Here is a 23,073-nt window from a genome sequence, read left to right as displayed (position 1 = left end):
AACTTCAGTGAATATCAGGTATGATTTTTCAGTTTTTTTTTTTTTAAAAGACTATGTATTCTAGAACTTAAATTCTCAACTTCTCCATAATCTCTTTTGCACTTTCATTCTGGCCACTTTCACATCAAACTATATGTCTGATAAGGGAACCTAGTGCAACTGGGGGTAATAAAATGCAGTAGGCTAAAATTGAGGTAACTAAGATGTCAGGGAAATCGTGAGGATATGCAAAAACCCAACTGCGGTGTTGATTTCTTCCTGAAGTGCTCTGAAATGTTATTGGGGGTGGTAATGTTTCCAAATCTCCATACATTTGCAAATAGAAACATTACTATAAAATTTTTGTCAACATGGCTTGTCAAAGTGCTAAGAATAAATTTACTACGGCACCTATACACTGGGTTGCTGCTAATTTTAATTTATTCAGGAAGTCCAATGAACTTAAGAAAATTTAAGAATAACTTGAAAATAATTTAATTGATCAATTTGACATTCCTTTTCTCATTTAAGTTAGGAAAACTGGTAAAAATAATTTTAAGTGATGACATAATTGAATGAAGAAAAAAGAAAATCAAGGCTGGCACTGGATTTTTTCCCTACAGTTCCTGAAACAGAACGAATCTCCTACTAAACTCTACTACCTTCTTCCGCTGCTTTGTCATGCTGAAGCCACTTGCCGCTTTTATGCCTTTTCTATTCTTCACAGATATTATATCTATATGTCTATATAGATACATTCATTTATTTCTCTATCTACTTACTTATTTATATTTTTATTCTCCAAGGGCTAAGAACCCATTTGAACCAGGCTATCAAAGTGAACCTTTCATTTGTACTTGCTTCCTAGAAACGTTATATGCACATAATAACTAAATCAAATACATGGACTGATGAATAACAACAGTTAACGAATGTCACATGCTCCAAGAGGCAAGCTGGAGCTCTCCGTCCTCACCTGTAGAAGTATGAACACCCCCTGACTGTGTTGTGAGTGAAATGTTCCTGAGTCTTCTCATTTCCAAAATCCTCCAGGGGGTCTGACCACAGGATATCACACATAGGTCCATAAGCGGGTGGTTCTTTGAATCGGTCTAACTAAGAAAAATAGAAGACAGAGAACAAAATACTAATCTTTGGAAAGTTGGAATTCAGAAATAGAAGAGACCAGCATTTTTCAGTACCCACGTTTGCTCCCCAGCCACAGCGCAGCGAGAACTGCCCCCTACCTCCCTCCTGACCTGTGCTCCTTCCTCCCCACTCTTCTACTCTTCACCTTTCTCGAACTTTCCTTCCTTCTTCCTCCTGACACTCATTTATTATCTGCCTTCAGCTCACCCTTTGCTTCCCTCTTGCCTCTTTAATTCCTACCCTTTACTCTGTTTCTTCTTTCTCCTGGTTTCCTCTCCGTCTTTCTCTCCTTTTTATTTTATCCAGCCTAGTGTTTTAGTTATTACCAATTGATGTGACTCTAACTGTGTTTCATTTCTTGAGGAGAAGCTTTTGTTTTTTACCTTTGGGGAAATTTCTATTACTGCCTCCATTAAACTGTGATTTAGAAATCAGAATGGGGAACGATTTACAGTGTTTATACTCAACGATATAATTTTGAGAACAGATGGCTTTCATTTTAAGAGTAGTTACTTGCTATATGACATTTCGCATATTCACTCATTAGGGGATATCTAAGTTTCTAAAGTCCAAGATGATTGGAGTCATTTTACTGGGTACAAACCATCTTAACAGTAAGCAGTAAAATGAACTCCAATTTAGCTGGTCATTCTTCAGCTCACAGTTCTAAGCGCTATAGTTTTACCTTAAGTCCTCATATGAAATCCATTTTCCAATTTTCCAGCTATAAATGTTTAGCAAAGTCATATTTCAATTTAAAATGGTACATTTAGAAGCTATGAGCAATACAATAACTGGAAATGACACTTCACCAACAATTTTATAACAGTCACCTTCTTATAGTTTATCCTGATTTGACTACAATCAAAGGATCTTGGGTGAAGTTAGCAGGTATTATGGAGTCTCTTGAAAAAAAGCCTAAAACAGCTTTGAAAACCCATTAAGAACCAATATTCTCCATTTTCAATACTTTAATATTTAAAAACCCCCCATAGGGACAGGTGAATATATAAGGCTGACAGCCTATCAAATTCTCTCTTTTTCTGAGACATAAAAGGCGATGTAAATAATGGTTTTGCTACACACCATTTTTTACTAATATCTAAAAAGAACGAAGCAGTATTTCACTTTTTCAACATCCAATGAAAAACTTCAGTAAGACAAGACCCTCTATGTTTCAACCATTATACTATTCGTAAAATATTCATTGCAAACTTAGACTTAAGATAATTTAAATAATTTATGCTTCTGGAACAATTCATACAAGAAAAATAATGCTTGTCCATAAAAATACAGAATTTCTTTCTGAGAAGCAAGAACTGATTATTCGGGATAGAACAGTAGAGGAGGGGAGACTTCCTGATTAATGTGAATTCCCAGCTAGAACTCTGGTAAGGCAACCAGAATATAGAATTTATTCTGGAAAAGTTATAAAATGCATTCTGAAATTAATACCATCTACTGTGAAAATAAACAACTCTGAAGTTAATTAAAGTAAGTGTGGTAGAAACTCTAACTGGCATATGGTAAACGCAAACATAAAAATCACTTTATGGCTCAGTCCAAAGTGTAATGACAAATACAAAAATTGAACATAATATCTGAAACATGCCAGAAACAAAGTCCTAGGGATAGCAGAGCATATTTTAAAAATCTACATAATTTATGATAACAAGTTTAGTTACTGATTTCAGGAGTCCATCAGACTCTAGAAGAATAAAGTGGTTACATTCATGCAGAAAGTGAACCACTCTATACTTGAGCTCCATGACTACACTTCAGTGTCCTATCTCTACAGAACTTGAAATATAGAGCAAATATCAATCCTCTGTGTGCTACAGAACACCAGAAGCAGACGTGTAATGGTGTCTTATAAAAAAGGACACAAACACACAGAGCAGGAAACAAAGGTTTATTTAATGTATTTTTGTTTAATTTAAAAAATAAAAACCATGAATTTCCTTTCTAACAGGAAAGTAAATACAATATTATTTTTACATTTGAAGACTTGGACCTTAATGATAGAGTATTCAGATAGAATTTGACTGTTTTACTTACTTAAATATAGTTTCTCTTTAAAAACCAAAGAAATTTTAAAAGAATATTGAGCATAATCAAAGAAATAAAAGACTGTCTCTTCCACTACATAAAACTATCCTCTACTACATTTTCTCATGAAAGAGATATTCCCACATTCAATCTAACTCATCTTTTTGCTGGCCAAAACAACAGTAAGATCTAATGTTAAATTAAGTAGAAAAATACTTCTTTAAAAAAATCAACTGCTTTTCACCTTGCCACTCAGTACAATCAATAAAATAGCATCATAGCCTTTGTTAGGTTGTTACTTTAAAATTTTAAGCCGTGAAAATGGTTAGATTTAAAAAAAAATGCCAATATGGACACATTTTAAAGGTCAAGTTGTGATATTTTCCCAAGAGGAAAGCAACATCTTTTAACTGTAATATACCACGAATATACAACGCATTGTTTGAAACAAGCCAAGGGGAAATGAAAAGGCATATATATATATATATATATATATACATATATATATGTATATATATATATTTTAGTGATCAGATATTTAGTATTTCTAATGACACATCACATGGTAAAATGAAACTTGAGGTTTTTGAGATGAAAACTCTTCCAAGTATAAATATATGTTTCTTTCTAGATAAAAAAAAAAAGAGATTCATGACCAGTTTAAATCATTTTCATTCAGAAGTATCAAGTTAGTGATAAAGGCAGGGAAATTAATGCCTTGCATTTATTACTGAAAGACACCAAATGGTAGACTTGGAAAATAACAGAACTTACTTTTCTGATATCATCTAAGGTGTTAATCTCTGGAGACAAACCGCCGTGTACACATAGGAACTGTTGGTTCATCAGGGCAGCCAGGGGCAGGCAGTCAAAGGCATCCATGCAGGCATCATATACGCGTTCTGAATACTTTATTTTACCTTTAACATATGATTAAAAACCAACTACTTACTCTTATGATTTCACAGGTAGGATTTGGTTCATAAAAATAGGTTTTTTTAAAAAATGTTTTCTTGCCGGAATCATATTAGCATATAACTACACATGCAAAGTTCCAAATGTGATTAAAGAAGACTTTTTAAAGTTATATATTAATCTTTATATCTACTATTTTTTATTTTTGTTGTCCTTCCATATTTGACAGTTTTTAGTTACTTTTTGTGTAACAGAGGTGAGAACTTTTGTATACATATATCCCTGCTAGGTACCTGCAGATGTGTATTAAAAAAAACAAAAAAAAACAAAAACACAGCAACTAGGAGACCAACAGAAGAGGACACAAAACTGGCTGATTCTCCTGAATGTTCTTGTAGAAAAGCAGATTGCAAGAAAGTTTCCAAAGTTGTTTCTAAATCACTGCACATTACTTTTCCTTTATTGACTTATATCTAATGTTTGGAGAGAAGTCTCTATGCTCCATTGAAATAGGACTAAATGACAAAGAGAAATTTAAACTTCCAAGGACAATGAGGAAAATGAAGAGAAGAGGAAAGTGAAATTTATATGAAGTACTCCTCACTCTTAGTATTTATTTCTAAAGGAAGAAGTCGTCTTTAATTTTGTAAAATCCACTCAAGGCTGGTAAATCTACTGGGTCCAGAAAGAGAGGCTCAATGTGGAATCTGCCCTCCATTTGTTTTTACTGAGTGATTTGAGATTAAAGAGTAGGATTACCCTGAACAGCAGTATTCTGGCTATTTAAAAAAATAATTTCATCACTTGTTGCTTAGGCTAAATCACATCAAACATTAATTTGAATTTTTATATCACTTTAAAAAAACTATAATTTAAAAAGAAATTCTGAATTCTCTTAATTGACCATGCTCAGAAAGTAAAATGGAATGACATAATATAGTATGTTTTTGAATTTTTGACTTTTAAGCAAGGGATCATATTGTAATACGCTCTTTGTATGGATTAAAATCACTATTTAGCACATACGATGTTAAATGAAGAAGCCTGAAGTATACTTACATTCTTGTTTAAATGTGAAATACTCTGTTAGATGTCTACATTCATGATTTCCACGAAGTAAAAACAGTGTTTTGGGGTAAAGAATTTTCAAAGCCCACAAATACAGCACACACTGAGGAAAAAAAAAAAAAAGAATAATATAAAAATAAATATTTTCCATTATACTTCCACATACCTTGGCTGACATATCAGGAAGACATGAACCAAATGCACTACTGTGACCAAAAGTCCCCAAAAGGCTAAGTCTTTTTTACGGAAGATATTGAAGATCAAACAGAAAACATTACTTTGGTACAGAGCCAAGATTCATCTATACTAAAGTATAAACATTGCACTGGAGATCTAGACACCACACGAAAACAATGGACTGCATAGAGTTTATTGGGAAAAGCCCGAATGAAAATATACTAAAAATGAAAATATACTGTGTCAAAGTATGAGAAGAAATGTGACAATTAATAAATAAAATAAAGTCACTTTTCTTTATAAAGGTAATTATTTTGTACAAATTAGGTAAAAGAAATGGGAGAATTACAAAGGAAAGGCACCACAAAATTTAGAAGCAAACATTGACAAGCTCAGGCTGACTTGGATTGTAACTATTTTCTTTTTTTTTTAAATTTATTTATTTATTTTATATTTTTTTATTTTTGGCTGCTTTGCGTCTTCAGTGCTGCGTGGGCTTTCTCTAGTTGCGACAAGTGGGGGCTACTCTTCGTTGTGGTGCACGTGCTTCTCATTGCGGTGGCTTCTCTTGCTGCGGAGCACGGGCTCTAGATGCGTGGGCTCAGTAGTTGTGACACACGGGCTTAGTTGCTCCGCGGCATGTGGGATCTTTCCGGACCATGGCTCGAACCCGTATCCCCTGCATTAGCAGGCGGATTCTTAACCACTGCGCCAGCAGGAAAGTCCCTGTATCTATTTTCCATTATGCTCTCTCCTTCACTACTCTTCTCTCCCATTATCTTGTCTCTCATTTCAGTGCCTTTGGTAAAGCCTTGAGCTTTTTGTTTTATACGTAATTGTAAATAAACTGAAGGCCAGGGACTCTCACCACATATGCTGCTGATAGCTAGGGGAAACATTTCATATACCTTAAAACTCTCAAATTAATTACTTGGGTATTACAGTTTGCATAAAAATGAGGGCCAAGTATAAATTCACCAGGCTTGGAATCAACCGACACCGAAACAGTCTTCCTGGAGTGTGAATTAAGATAACTGGGATACTCAAGTATTAACATCAATTTCATTATCCTCAAATAGCATTCATTAAAAATCCACAGGGAAGAGAACAGCACACTGAAAACAAGTATGCTTTTCTATCCTCATGAACTTTATTCTGAAAGTTAAGACGTTAGAGAACCAGAAAAATATTGAGGCAAAAGTCTGATTCTGGTTACTGAAATCTTAAACCAAAACTGAAACAATATTTACATTTTAATAATGAGTTTTCCAACATATAGTAGGTATGCCGGATAATCTCCACAGGGAAAAGCTACTGGCAACTCATTTGTGGTGCTACCTGTGAACAATAATCATCTCTGTCAGCTCATGTGATAATTTATTAAATGAGTGGAAGTAAATGTTTGAATATATAGTCCAAGTTTTGAAGAAAATACTAATTATCAGAAAAAATATGTATTACTGAGTTGTTCAAGCAAGATACTGCCCCTCACTGTAATTATAATTGAATAAAAAAAAATAATTAGCTGATATCAAATTTTACATATATATGTTACATTAGTTAATTTTATAATTACCATTTTCTGCTTATAGTTATTACCTAAAGTTCATGTGAAAGATGATAGTACTATTTCTGAGAAGTTGACCAACTGGCCTGTATTGAAGGATTATGATCTGTTGATACGTGTACGTGGCTCAATGAGTCTCTGATTGCTGTGTGTCAGGTTTAGAGGTGCACTTACAATGTTCTAGTAAAAGGAGTGTGTATTATCAAGCTTGTCTCACACTTCAGAGATGATATCTATACACTGTTATTAATGTCAATGAGAGAACTATTCTCAATTTATAAGATTTTATCGTATGTATGTTTTGTTTATATATTATATTATAAATAATTCAAAATTATAAATTTAAAATATAAATTAAATTATATAAAAATATCTTTCCAAATAGGTTGTTAACATTGGATGTTTGATTTGGAATAGGAATGGGATGGGTATGGGAAGTCTTTTAAAAATTATATTGTATTTAATGTGTTGTATTTAATGCATACATTGTGGGAGAGAATATGTGTTTTGGCTACTCTGTAGTTACTTTTTTTAAAGGTTTTCTTTGTTTCTTGTTTTCACTAATGTATAACTTATATCCAGTGAAATGTATCTATCTTAAAGGTACTGGTCAATGAATTTTTGCATATGTATATTCCCATGAAACCGCTGCCCAGATTCAGTTACATTTCAGCACCCAGATGGCTCCCTTGTGCCCCCTCCCAAATCAATGTCCTTTGGAAAATGTTACCACAATTCCGAACTCTTTAGATTAGTTTTGCCTGTAACAATTTATTTTAAAGCAAAGCTATAATCTCTCCAACAAAAATCTAAAATGCAATTTTTTAACCCCACTCAAATACTACTAGAGGAATCACATTCTAGGGCCCATATTTTCTTTTTATGCCATCTGTTAAAGATCCTGTCTTGACATTAGCACATGGCTTTATCACCTCTAGTCTTGATTACTATAGCTCTTTCATAACTGAAACCTCAAAGGTTCTATGGTATCCTTATCATACCTATTTACCTTTTAAATGATTCAGTACACATTTCATGTCCCTTATTATGTAATGGATGTAAAGCACCCTGCATGTAGCAGGAGTTTAAGAAACATGAGCCTCTTTCCTGTAAATGAGAAGGAAGGCAGTCAGAAAGGAGGGGGAAGTAGAGAGATTGGGGGAGAGAGAGAAAGAGAGAGAGAGAGAGAGAGAGAGAGAGAGAGAGATGACAGAGAAAAAGGAAGGGAGGGAGGAGGAAAGAAAAGTAAAAAGACAAGACTAGAGAAAAGAAAACTCAATTTCCAAATTCTTGGCTCGAGTACCCTAAAAATAAGAATCCGCTTTCCACATTTTATTTCCCTCTCCCCTGTGGCAAGAATAAAATATCTTCCCAAACACTGAATAAAACCACAAATGCAGCCAATATGGAAGAAGTGGCATGGTAAATGACAGGGCAAGGGTGGACTGGAGAGTGGAGCCCTGCGAGCTTCACCCTCAACATCTGGTGGGAGAGCACTGCCAAGCACAACACTGTCCTGCTGGTAACTATTTTGCCATCTAAAGCTCTAACATTCTGGAGAGCTAAAGATCTTGAACAAAATTATAACCTGATATTCTTTTAAAAGAGAAAAGTCTCACGTAAAAAAATTATCCCGTTTAATGACCAATGAAAGAAAAATTAGTTAAATAATTGGTTATTTTTGTCCATGGGGTATCAGATGGCTAATGTGAATAAAATTTTCCCTGGATTAATTGGTTAAAGTAGAAATAGAGAGGCAAGTTCCATTGGCTTTTTTGCAGGGTGAGATGTAAGTTAATTGCACTAATCACTTTTAACTGGACCTCGACTATCTTTCCAGTCATACTCTAAATAATTAAACAGATATTTACAATCTAAAATTAGTTTGGTTTAGTCAATATGAAAGATCGAGCATCCTGTATCTTTTTCTTAATTTTTTATGGCAGACATAGTTTTCTCTTATTTAGCTTCCCCAATGAAGCAGCACTAAGGATATAATTTTCTTCATTAGTTTAATTGGCTCATTGATAATAGCAGTGCAGTTCTTACTTGGTAATTTATGCCTCTTAATGATGTGTATTCTTAAAAACCTGTACAGGGGAGTAAAGAAGGATGTAAAAGAGGAAGCAAGAAGTAAAAAACACATATACACAGCTTCAGATATATAACAAGCAGCTCCCTAAAATAACTATACATGCTGCGAAACATTCTAATCAAAAGTGCTGTCTCTCAGTCACAGGACGGTAAAGTGAGGGGTATGCATTGGCTGGGAAAAGATCCAAACTCCTGAAAAAATGTCAAATGCTGCTCCTTTAAGACATCATTTGCCTGGTCTGACAAGCACACAGAGAAGCAGCGGTGGGAGCTAGCAATGCACTATAAGGATGACTGGCTGCAGGGAGACAGCCAGACAATTTCTTCCTCATGTCTGTGGCATCACTCTGTCACCTAACATTGCTTGCTGTACCCTTTGCTTGTTATTCTCATGCAGAAGCATGGAACATTGCCTGACGTGCTGTGGTTCGTTCTAGTCTATGAGCTTACAGCTAATAAACACAACTACTCTTCCTGCTTAAAGGTGTTTGAGGCCTGGGCTGAGATCTAGTCGTTGGTGCAGGGGCACAGCTCTCTAAGCTCAAGGCAATGTCTTGCAGGGCAGAATGGCTAGAAAGGGAGCCCGAGGAAGTGAATAGAAGAAACAGTTGTGTGTGCCTTTGTTTGCAATTCTGAGTTTTTTCCCTGCATTCTCAGAGAAACAGACACGAAACTATCAGTATATATGTACACATAGCCTTGATCAAAGAGATTAGGTAGCATAATGCCATCATGAGAAAGAGGATGGTATTTGGTGTGAGGCAAATCATTATCCCAGGCAAAATTATCTCTTTCATCACTATTCAGAAGGTTGTTTGTTTCATTTGGGCTAACTTTGTGGGGAACGATTTCTAATCTTGGTGAAAGAAGATGGGGGGAAAGGCGGGGAGGGAGTGTATAAAATGAACTCCATGTACTGCCCAGAGCACACTACCCAGTGCCTGTAAATGCTACCCAGCTGAGACTATATGAAATCTGAATCTACTCTTCAAAGCTGATTTCATAAAAATTAAATTTAACTGCTTCTCTTTGCCCAGAGAATAGCCAAAGGAGGAGACCTGCAGTGGAACTCTCAATTATTGAGATGAATCAGGAAGCCTGTTAGGATAGTACACGCTGGAAAACTGAGCTCTCATTTTAGAATTTATCTTAAACCAACAGGATACGCAAAGAGAATATTTTATATTTAATGCTTTGCCCTTCAGATTATATTATATGCAAAGAGTTATTATATCTATTATATTACACATTATATAATGTGTAATATAATATATATATTATATACAAAGAGTGTGTATCAGTGCCTGCATCACTGATGTGTGCATTTTTGGTGGTTCGTTTAGTGAGTATATGGCCAAGGCATGGGATGTAGTGGAACGAGCACAGACTTTGCATCCCGGCACTGCCATTTACTATGTGTGTGACTCTCTCTGAGCCTTGGTTTCTGCATGCTGAAAAGAAAGACATTTACATGCTCCTTGAAGAGCTGTGAGGAATAAATGAGATCATTTATACTAGGCAAACAATACCATTTCCAGCTTGCAAACAATGTCAGCTTCCTTAATCCACAATACGAAGCCTCACAGTATCTTCAGTAAGTATATTTTATATAAATATTAGTTCTATTTTAAATAGGCTGATATCACTGAGCCATTCTCAAACCCCTCAAAGGTCACAGTCTAATCAAAATGGATCATTTTTACTTCTGAGGCTATCACACTTTTGTCATTTCTTTGTGTATGTGGTAAGTCCCCGGGGCTATACTCCCAGACTTCTAGAGTTGAATTAAAGAGCTGTTTTTGAAGATGGGGACTCTGATATATGCATCTCAGAACTTTTAAATGTCCTATGATACACACACTCGATATTTCACCAACATTTGGTTTCAGACTTTGATTCTTTGCTTGAATTGCAGAAGGGTCATATTATATAAACTACCACAACTTTCATAGTTCAAAAATCTAGATTAATTGTAGACTAAAATAAAAATCTACTGAGGAACCAGTGATTACTGCTTCACAACTTCTTTAAGGAAACAGTTCTAAAAAGCTCTAATTAGAGAGAGTTTGGCAAGTTTCAAAAGGTTTGAGGCCAGAGATTCAGAAGCCTGAACTCCTCTCGTAAAAAAATCAAAGGTAAATAGACTGGTAAGATTAAGAAAATATAATCACTCCCAACAGGAGAGTCTTTGCCATTCTTTGCTTAGAAGGTGGGCTTCAAGAAAAGTAGAACACCGATTTCATTTATCCTCAGAACCTTCCATAGGAGCATATAAATATTAAATGAATAAGATAAATTTAAGTCACTAAAATCATTTTTAAAAATATTTCCTTAGTTTCCACATGACCCTAATTTAAAGGAAGTAGCAGAAACTCTTTATCTCCCATTACTGTTTTCTGTTTATAGCAGTCTTTCTCAAATCTGGCTACACACGGAAATCATATACCGCAAGGTAAACCAATTCTGGCCCACGGGAAGTAACAGTGCCACTTATGGGAAACATCCTTAAATGAGAGGACATACCCTTTTCTTCTTTCTTTTCCTTCTAGCTGCATGTAATGTGGGAATATGAGGGATGAAGCTGGTGTAGCAGTCTTGGGTCATGAGGTTGACTTTGTAACGAGGCCACACACATCAGATCAATAAGGCAGAGGCCCTGGGCCCTGGCACCAGGCGGGGTCACACGAGCCAGGGTCCGCCCATCTATCAGCTTTTACTAGAGAGAGAAATAAACTTCTATCCTGTTCAAACCACCATTATGTTTGTTTGGGTTTTTTTTCCCTTTACTCTTGGCAGATACTAGCCCTAATGTGATACAAAGGTCTTACAAAATTTGTACTCAGTCACACTTCTCTGCCATGTTGGTCAAGTTAACCCATGAATGAAGTTTATGAGGTTTGCTTATTTCTTCCTCTGTACTTTTCTCACTTCAGTTTCCCTCCTAGTTAAATCTTACTTGTTTTTTGTTTCTAACCCCAGCCATATATGCCCTCGATATTCTCCCAAACATCTATATTCCAATGGTAATTATTTTCTGTACCTTTTTTATCCCAAGATTTTAATAATCAGTTCAAATAATAATTGAATCCTGGAACCATCTGTTCTAGGCTTCTTATTCTATAAAGCTTTTTACAGTTATATTTTCCTACACAGATTTAGGTTTCTAGAGAGCAAGGATGTATATTCCTTTAAATTCTCCTAATTACAGTACATATACATTGAAGAAATACCTAAATGTACTCCTCTTTTTGGACTTATATACCAACACCACCCCTCCCTCCCTTACCACCATGAATGATTAAGAAATATGTGATCTTTAAATGAGATCCTTAAATGTGATTAATATATTGGTGGGACATATATATATATATATACATATATGCATAGTCAATGATGGGAGGTGAATTGAATAACCCCCCCTCCAAAAGTTAGTATAATAGTTTAAAAACAAAAGCCATTTAGGAGTGACATGTTTTTCAACATTAAATATTCCTATAATAAATGAAATATTATGATGAAAATTTAAAAACCTAGAATCTCTTTAATAAATGATTGTTATGAATGTATGACATTGGTGTGAGACTTCAGTAAATTTGATTTCTCTCTTTAATTAAGAATAACTGTTTTCCTTTTTAACACATTATTTCCAAGAGCACATATGATGTCAGCTACTATAGCATGAGCTCTGATTCTTTAAAACTTATTCTTATTTCAAACTATTTCTTTTAATAAATATTTAATGAGTCATTTCTATGTATGAAACACCATGTTAAGCACCTGAAAGAGAAAACATCTGAATGAAACAAGAGCCTTGTCTTTATTCTGAACGTAACTTCTACTTACCTGAAGCAGATGCAGTTGGGAGGCTGAGGAAGAACCTCTACTCAAAGGTTATCTGTTTTGTTTTAACTAATGATTTTGACAAATTACCCTATTAGATGACAGGTGCCAAAAAAGACAAAATATAGCAGCTGTCAGTGTACTCATACAGACTCATACACACAAATGCAGACACATGCACTTGACTATCAATTTACAAAAATAACTTATTGTCTCATAATTATGAGACATAACCAGGCAAACACATTCCTGCTTATTTAATCAAATTTGATTCATTGTCTCAACAGGAGACAGAATTATCTAATGTCAAATATCATGCAAGTTTTGCAAAGTTCCAAATCTATAAAAAGTATGAAAGGCAAAATCTTACTATGAGCCATTTCCTTGGCATTTCTATGCAATAAAAAGCATATGAGAATCAACGGAAAATAGGATATGGAATTTCCCACACATTTATGTGTATTAAAGTTCATTGTTAAAGACTAGGGATTTCCTTAAGGCAATACATATACCACTTTATTTTGCTAAGATATTGTTGATCCATTACTGAGCAGCTAAGAAGAAATGATGCAGACTTACTTCGATACTGAAGTACCCTCTGTCTACATAGTCCCCTAAGAAGAGGTAGCGAGTGTTGGCAGGAGATCCGCCCACTTCAAAGAGCTTCATCAAGTCAAAGAATTGTCCATGGATGTCCCCGCAAACTGAAAGAAACAAAGAAAATTCATCTGATGGTTACATTTTGTTAAGACTCTGAATTAGACAGTAAAATTACAAAATTTTAGAACCATAAGGAATTTAGAGGTCATCTTAGCCAAAACGTTCTTTTGTAAAACAGGAAAGTGAGACAGAAATTCCAAACTTAATTGGTGGCAGACCTGGCTTTTGCATCCAGTTCTACCAATTCACAGATTAACTGGAAAAATAAAGATAATAATAACAATAATGGCTATTATTGTTGTACATTTAACAATTCTGCACCAAACACTCTGCTAAGAGATATCTACACATTTTATAGTCATGGGATAGGATTTCCTTTTGCAGATTAGTCAAAGAGAGGTTCAGAAATTTGACATAATCTATATACTGAGTCTAAATATGTATCTACTACATGTATTGACTCCTGAAGAAAAGGAAATGTTGATACCCGTTATAAAAACTGTATTTCACTGACTCTAAAATGCCATCAATTATAAAACACATCATTATTTTATGTACCACTGAGAAAGGAAAAAGCTCCAATTAATTTAAATTTATATTATAAAAGAGCATTTTTGTAAGATGTACCCTGGTATCAAATGTCAAATTTTATTTTAAATTGTGAAATTAAAAAAATCCTGTAAAACTGTATAAATAATGACTGGTAATTGACATTTCTTAACTTTCTCACCTTCTCTTTTAAACCAAAATTCTTCAAAAAGCTACGTAGTCTCTCTTTTTAAAACTCCTTATTCAGTACTTACTATTTCATTTACTACTTTCAAAGCCCTAAAAAAATAAATATTATCTCCATTATGGTTATGTGGCTAGGCGAGATCACTGTTAAAAATGAATGATATGGGCTTCCCTGGTGGCGCAGTGGTTGAGAGTCCGCCTGCCGATGCAGGGGACACGGGTTCGTGCCCTGGCCCGGGAAGATCCCACATGCCGTGGAGCGGCTGGGCCCGTGAGCCATGGCCGCTGAGCCTGAGCGTCCCGAGCCTGTGCTCCGCAACGGGAGAGGCCACAACAGTGGGAAGCCCGCATACCGCAAAAAAAAAAAAAAAAAAAAAAAAAAGAATGATACAACTGAACTGAACTGAAAAAAAAAAAAAGAACGATACCGAGTTTCAATTCAGATTTGTCTAATTCAAAGATTTTGCTGTCAACCATCATGTTATAATATCTTTGACATTTATATGGTTTATACATGTGTATATATTTACTACCTTAAGACAATTTTATGCTTGAATGATGAACGTGATGTGGCTGTTTCTTTAATGCTAAGAGGTTCATAGAATGAATGTTATCAGTGAATAGGAAATCAAGGCCAAAGGATGCTATCTTAACACATTCTTATGCTGTAATCACAAGTAAGCTGAAATGTTTTAAACCTCATTCCTTTATCTGATGAAAGCTGATAGAAAGAAAAATGAGTCAAAGAAGTTCATTGATGAAAACACTATAAAACAATGGGTGAATAAAAATGTCCTATAAATCCCCATTCTTACCATCAAGGAACAGCTAGTAAGGACCCAGAGTTCTATAAGCCTGAAACAGGTACAGGTCAGGTGGACTCTATTTTAGAATACCTGCACTCAAAAAGCTTAGAACCTATCAAAACAGATGTAAATTACAAGGAGCTATAACTGCTAAGGCATTCTTTCTGCAAATTCCAATCCCATAGCTTCTTCCCTCTCATGAGCAAGAGATACACAGTACAAATGCCAGAAACATATTCTTCCACTTCTGAAATAATATCATACTAGAAAATTGTTTACAAATAATCGTTTTTATTCTTACAGTTGAGTACTTTGCAAACGGGTCCTTATCCTGGCCTAATGAGGAATTTGGTTTGTGAGAGACACGTCATATACTGTATTTTAACCAAAGGGAAAGAAATAAAGAGCAACAAGTGTCGTGGTTCAAACACTGCCGGGTACAGATGCCAGTACCCACTCTGGGGAGACTTGCATGCTGCATTTAGAGCTGTGAAAACTGATATTAATAATAATAATACAACTAAAAATAAGTAGATAATAAAACAATTCTTAAAACTTAAATGGACTAATAATAAATCCATTTAGAAGACTGAATTAGCATATCTTGTATTACTAAATTTTTAAGAAGGCAAGAATAAACTTATTAGTTAATAAGTAATAAGATAATTCATCTTCCACTGATTTATCCCTTGAAATTACAGTTGGTATGGCTTACTTATCACAGGTTTCTCTCAAATGGCAGGCATTTTTACACCTGTCATGTTATGTTTCAAACCAGAAATTACAAACAAAAAAGGTTTGGCTGGAAACCAAGCCTTTCTTTACATGCCCTCCATTAAGTTCAGAAGTTGAAGGAAGGAACTTCAGGGAAAGAAAGTATGAAGCAGGGCGCTTTGTTTCAGCTGAACTGATGCAGCCGTCAAATGTGAACACCTGTGACCAGGACACTTCCTTGCCACTGTCCCTCTCTCTATCCTGAATCCTATCAGAGGGATAGGATCCTATCAGAGGGTCAATTATGGGGTAAGGCTCAGGGAAAACATGAAGCCAGGTGATGGGGTAGGATGGAGGATTCAAACATCATTTGGAATTTGTATTATAGTAGCAAGTCTAATAATCATATTTTTAGGCTATTATTAAAAGGTCCCCTAGTCAAAATGGGTGTAGGCATGGAAAACAAAATACCCTGAAATTCAGTTACTTGTATGATGGCCACATCATCACTGACTTTACTTTAGACCAGCCACAGAATTCAAATCATACTTTTACAGTAAGGACCTCTTATGACAATGTCCAGCGAAGGAAAGCAACTTGCACATACAATCATAAAAAATATGCAAAGCCCAATGAAAGAAAACAGTAGTTCAAATAAAACACACCCGAAAAATTGAGATATTTTTATTAGAGATTTAAGGATTTCCCAGGTTAGTTTAAGTTAAAGCTATTTAACTTTAAAAAACAATCATCTACCTATCTATCTATCTATCTAGTCACCATCCTATTGCCCTTCTTGTTCACTAGATGCCAGTCTTCTCTGTTTCAAATAAGCCACGTTTCTTTCTTGTATATTCACAGGCTGACTCCTTTTCATCCAATAGGTCTCAGCTACATGTCAGTAGTGTTAAGGAGGTCTTTTGATAAAGGAGCTACCTCTCTCTAAAATTATTCTTCTTCCCATTAACTTGTTTTACTTTCTTCATCCACTTATTACTCTCAGGAATGATCTAGCTGATTAATTTGCATGCCTGTTTCTTCCCTGATTCTTCCCATTGGAACATAACCTACACGAGGACTATAGCCTGTGTGAAGCCATCAGTTTGGTTCACTGACCAGGTGGAGAATAGCGCCTACCACCCAAAAGGTACACGAGAAACGTGCTACCCTAGGATTCTTCCACTGGGCCTGTGCTGTGCTGAATTTGGAAATCCATTAACTAAGAAGTCAAGGTTTTGAGGGGCCCTTGGGATTGACAGAGTTGGACAATAGTTGGAGTTTGCTTTGGTGGAAGCTGAAGGTCTTCGACTGGTCTGAGATGGTGCCTGTTTTAAGCCTTTAAGTCACAACTTTCGAATTAGTGTGCGGCAAGACTGGGGGAGAATGTGGGAACTCCACACAGTTTATGGTAGTTTCTTTACCTGGTTCTACATCAGTACCACTTGGGGAACTTTTGAAACTACAGATTCTTGGGTCCTGAATCAGAATCTCCAGAGATGCAGATTTATAACAAGCTCTTTGATGACTCTTATCCAGAGAGTAAGACTAAACAGACCTAGGCTTTTGACCCTCTGTCTCGGCACACTCAGCCCTCATTCTGCATGCTTGTGCAGTTCCCCTCACAGGGTTCACGTGTGGGGGAGATACACACTGGAAAGGCAACTTCGTTCGATGCTAATTCCAGGTTGGTGTGAGATCGGGATTTCCTATTATGTGAAAGGATAATATTGAAGTGATTGTTTGATAGAGTCTAGGATAGAGGAGTGAATCTAACAAAGGTGACGACAAAGAGCAAATTTACTTGTGCATTTGAATGTGGCTGTTGCTCAGGCCTTGTGCATTGCAGCTTTCAGATAAAGGATTTATCCCAAAGTCCTAATATTTGGCAACATTTACTATTTTAATATCCAACATTAGGAAGAAAGTGATCTCCATACTGAGGTCTATCCACACTTAGGTACCCAAGAGGATGGAGGGTAGGGCCAGGGCATCACACAGAGGGAAGGGTACTTCCACGTGATGGTAAGTGAAAAGTATAGCCAGGTAACCTTCCTTCTTTGTAATGCCGTGGCCCGCACCTTCCATTCTCTTGGGTACCTAACACACTGGTGTCCAAAGAGAAGTAAAGTACAACAAATGTCAGCTAATGAGGCAAACCATCTGCTTGGCTGCTCACAGCCTCTAATTCCCCACGAGGCTAGGTCCTTTCATCTTCAATGTCATTGGCTTTAACAGCACTTCTAGAACAGCCAGGCTTTGACAAGTTCTATTCTACCTTCCAGGCAAGCTCATTCTTCACCAAACACTCCTGCGTCCCATATTTCCCTAGATTCCCATTATTTGCTTCTCATTTCCAACGAAACACTGCTGGCAGGCAGGAACTCAACTAGGGGCTAGCTCTAAGAGATCTACGATACTGAAAAAGCACCAAAAACATAGGAACACAGTACAGGTAGTAAAAGCTAGTCTCTATGAAATATCCATCCATCTGGCTGAACATTCAAAAATATATATAACTTCAATAGATTATTACCAGAATTGTACATATTTCCATCACAGATGTATAGTTATGGCATTTAATGAAATGAACACATCAAAGATAACAAAAGAAAGCATACGGGTTTTTCTCTGGACCACTGCTACCCTCAGCCATTAGCAACCTGATGCAGTCCTCCACTTGTTTTTATACTGGACAAGTAAGAACTACCAGGTACACTGAGCAGTTGAATCTATTTGCTGAGAAGGTGGTAAGGTTGCCATTATCTTCTCCTTGGTCCCTTCTCTAAGTCAGGTGACTAAGTGGTTTTGAACCTGGCTGTTCTAACAGCCTCAGCACAACCAAATGGTGCAAGAGGGATCAACATCCTGCAACGCTTACACATTTATTTCTTCATTCTCGTCTACTATCAGGAAATACATAAATTATGCCTAAATAACCAACTACTAAGTAATACCTAAGCAAACAATTACTTTTGAGTAATTGCCTTTTAATATTGCTTCCCTCCCCCAGTAAATCTTGACCCACAGTAAATAAAAGTTTACTGGAAATGATTCTCACACAAGAATGGTCTCAGTAACTTTTGATCTAAGGCTTCTGAAGAGGAGTACAGAATTTTAAAGGGGGAACTAGAAAACATACAGAAAGCCTTTGTCTTTGTTTCTTAGGGAAGGAAATAGCTTTTATTTCTCATATCATTGCTAGAGAGCTAGTTATTAAACTTTGAAATCACAGACTTAGGAGGTTAAAGTATATATAAATATAAACATTAATTTAAATGTGTGTTTCTGTAAAGCCACCTACCACAGGAGGAAGTATTTGGAGATTAGTGGTCAGTGCAGCAGTTAGGGAGTCATTAAACAAGGTCAAGACTTTACTCACTGTAGATTACAGCGAAGTAGTGCTAAAGAGAAATGCAATAAACAGCTGGGGCAGGAACAAGGGGCTCTTTGTAGTTAGCTGAGAAAGCTCTTGGGATCTACAAACTAGACAACGAATCAGTCACAGGGCGAGTCTAAGAGTCCCTAGAACTGGCACACTGCTCAGGAGAGCAGATAATGGCCAGCATATTGAGGACAAACAGACCCTTGAGAAAATAATCTCAAGGATAGAGGACAAGTTAGAAAGATAAGCACAACCAGGACCAAGCCTAGGCCTTGCATCTCCAGACTAACAGAAGTACTGCTAACTCTCTGTTGAAAAGGTGCTCAAAACAACAACCCTGCGTACATTATATGTGTAATCAAGTATGCATGTCTAAATCAATTTAGTGATTCTGCAAATAAGTATACTCATATTATAAGTTAATTATTTTTTCAAAGAATTCCATTGTTTTCTAAATCTACTTTGGCAACTAAATGGCTACATTAGAAAATGTAAACAGTAGAATGCACTGAACATATTAGGATGAGGTCCCAGTATAATTGCTACACAATTGATAGCTTGAAAAGAACTCTGCTACAGCTGCCATCCAGAGTGGAAAACATATAAAGAAACGTAAGATAAAAATACATACTTTCATATAAAACTACTTAGAATAGCTTTGAACTAATGCTCAGACTTATGCATTTGGCCCTGTTTACTTGCCTATATTAAAGGAAATCCAAAGAAAATCATTGGGTCAACTTTGTACTGACACTAAGCAAAATTTTTATAATGTCATAGAATTCCAGTTTAAAGAATGCTTACAGAAAACAACAAATCAGTGAAATAATACATTGCAGGTGAAAATAGATTTTTCATGGACTGGCATTTCAAAATTGCATCAGTATTATGATTTAGAAGTCAAGAGCTTTTAATTCTTGACTCACTGTTTATTTTTCTATAAAGATCTTTTAGTTCCTCCAAAATACTGGCTTTTATCATCGTGGAAGATGTGCATGAAGAAGAATAACTACCTCTACACGTTTTTCCAGTTCACATGAAACTAACAGGTTGTAATTTTTCTCTTAGAGAAGACATTACTGAATTGCTGAGCAATTTTCACCATTAGAATTCCACTCTCCTTTCAACTTCATTTACTGCAACCCAATTTTTTTTCCATAATAGACACATTTTTCCAAGACAATAAAATTTCTAATGTTAAGGAACTAATATTATGTCTAATTCTCAGCATGAGGAGATTAACCTATTAATTTACTGGTTTGGTTTTTGAATCCTCTATCTGCTACACCTTTTTCTTTTCCAAAATCTGCAGTTTTGCAGAGAACGATCTTGCGTTTAGAGGTTTTGTCAGATGTTAAACACAGTGGGTACCACAAGTACGTATCTGTTTCCCCCTGTAGACCATCCAGGCTTATGTAACTTCAGTGGATGATAAGTTCAAGTACAAACCAGCCTGCCCAAATATGTGTGATTCATTAGCAGAATGTGCAAACTTCTGAAATCAGGCAATTACTGAGATAAAAGTGAGTTTCATTACAGCATTCACTATACATCTAGAGATCTTCATCAACTGTAAAATAAACTAACCAAGAAAAAAATAACAGGGCTCTAATTCATCAAAGAGGTATACGGCAAAATAATTAATATTTTCCCCAGAATGAATATTACTTTTCAAATGTTAAATATGTATTAGGTACTTTATAAAATACAAAATATGAATTCTTAACCAGGGCTTGATAGTATAAAATGATAATGAAAAGTCTATAATTAAAATTTCCTAAAAACTATATTTTTTCTTTTAAAATCCTTGAAATGTCAGTAATGAAATTAAATACAAAACAATAACAGCACCAGTGCAGATTAACAGCAATAATTTCAAACATTTTCTTTATATTCATGATGCTTTTTTACAAAGATAAACTGTTAGCCAGCGTTAATGAGAAATGTAACAGGACAATTGAAAAAACAAGAATGGGATATACTTACAATAGATAATAAAATCACAACAATCCAGTACTAAATATGAATACTTCATGAATCCCCTAAATCTCAGTTTATAACTCAGTTTATAACTCAGTTTATAATTACATGGAAAGAAACTAGAAGAGTCTGCATTTTTAAACTGTTTTATAGAAGGACCAAGCATACACAGCACCATGGTAAATCCACTGTTTATCCCCATCAGCAGAAAAATCAATGATTGAAACACATATTTATTTCTTATCTTAAAGATGAGTTTTCTCACTATCAAGATTTTTCTTATTTTGTTTACTGGAAGAACTTAATCTATTGAATAAGAATGTATTTGTTCCATCTATTATCACTATTTTTCCATTTCAGCACCAATCCAGATTTTAACAAAATGCCTAACTGTTAAAGATTCATAATAACATTATGGAATTATTTTAAGTCACAGTCATGGCAGTGACAGTAGTAAATAATAAGTAAATATGTACAATACTTATAGCGTTATTTAAATTTGGTCATCATTATGTTCATATGTCCAAGTTTGATCAGTCTTGGAAACTATCAGTTATTTGATATGTGATTTACTTACATTATGTAGTTCACCAAACCCTTGATTGTCATCACCAGACAATAAAGAGTACTGGATGAACTATGAGATGATATAATTTCAGACAAATATAAATAAACCTGATATCTTATGTACTTATATATATTTATTAATAAACGAGAGATCGTTCCCTTCACTTTTTGAAATACTGATGCCAGGTTTCAGATCCTATGAACTCCCTCCAGGACCCTAAAAACTGGGCTCTCACTATGGTAATCAGACCTAGGGGTTATAGATCTATGCCTTAGCATTCCCATCTTAGGTCTTCCAAACTGGTATTTCTGGAGGGGTGTTTTATGTTTTGTTTTGTTTTTTTAATTGTCTGGGAACTGTGGCCACAGTATACTTTCAATTCTGGCTTTTTCCTGGACATGTTATTTCTTCCTGGGTGAGAGGCAGTAGCGTGTAATGGTTGAGAACACAGTCTATGAAGCTAAACTGCTCAGTTTCATAACTGCTGTCTGTGAGTTTTTGCTTTGTATGTGTATTCCTCCTAACTGACCTTAATCAGTAAGCTGTGGCTTTTTAGTTAATCATTTTCTCATTAATTCTCCCTGAATCAGCTTGACCATCTCAAGAAAGCATGGGCTCTTCTAATATGCTTTTCCCAATCTCCTCCTCACACAGTCACACTCTATTCTTTTTTACTGCAATTCTTTAGGCTTTGACTACCTTGCCCTATAAATCGCTACTTGTGTAACTAGGACAAAAAACTTAATCTGTGTAGGAGGCCTCAGATGGCTCATCTATAAGGGGCTTCATAATAAACAGTTTTAAAATAAGTTTTTAAAAATTAAATGAAATAATATAAGGGGGAAAAAAAGGCTCAGCACGCTGTGGCACACAGAATGCACTAACACAAAGTGAAATGGCAGATGTGGCCACTATTCCAGAGGTTGTCTACCTAAGAAACATCTTTGCCAGATTTAGACAGATGATTGCAGTACCTGTAGTCAATGTAGCCATAAATAAAACATACAAAAAGTCGTTCTATTTTCTTCCACTTCTTATCCAAATGTATGCTATCATATGTTGAAAGCTGTTAAGCCTGAAATCAAATAGACTGGGCCTCATGTTCCACAATTTCCATTTTTTAAGAGTGGAAATATCTCCAAATGGCTTTAGTGATATTACCCATCTTTCAGCCAGTAACAGCACCATGATGAGTTTCCAGTTAGCCTCATTTTCTTTTGTAGCAGAGCTCATTTACAAGACCACTCTGTTCCTTGGCTGTGTAATGGTAGTAATGTTTTAAAAGCTGAAAGTGACACGGTAAATAGAAGAAATGTAAGGTATTTCACCAAATGGATTTTCAAAAAAACTACTCTTCTTAGATTTCTGGAAAACTCGGTTAAGAAAAATC

At 35.5% G+C, this 23,073-nt stretch overlaps 1 protein-coding gene across 3 annotated transcripts in view; it reads right to left on the bottom strand.

Annotated features, from left to right (window-relative positions):
* Window positions 1-23,073, bottom strand: part of PPP3CA (protein phosphatase 3 catalytic subunit alpha) — a 298,560-nt gene that overhangs the window by 64,752 nt on the left and 210,735 nt on the right. For all 3 annotated transcript variants that reach the window (XM_079921013.1, XM_079921014.1, XM_079921015.1), the window contains exons 3-6: window positions 13,418-13,542; window positions 5,152-5,263; window positions 3,952-4,097; window positions 956-1,095 (exon numbers count right to left, since the gene is read on the bottom strand). In XM_079921013.1, coding sequence (XP_079777139.1) covers window positions 956-1,095; window positions 3,952-4,097; window positions 5,152-5,263; window positions 13,418-13,542 — 523 coding nt within the window. The remainder of the gene's footprint in view (window positions 1-955; window positions 1,096-3,951; window positions 4,098-5,151; window positions 5,264-13,417; window positions 13,543-23,073) is intronic.

This window comes from Stenella coeruleoalba, assembly GCF_951394435.1.
Source record: "Stenella coeruleoalba genome assembly, chromosome: 4".
In the NCBI taxonomy this organism is placed as follows: domain Eukaryota; kingdom Metazoa; phylum Chordata; class Mammalia; order Artiodactyla; family Delphinidae; genus Stenella; species Stenella coeruleoalba.
This window is presented reverse-complemented; position numbering and strand designations above follow the sequence as displayed.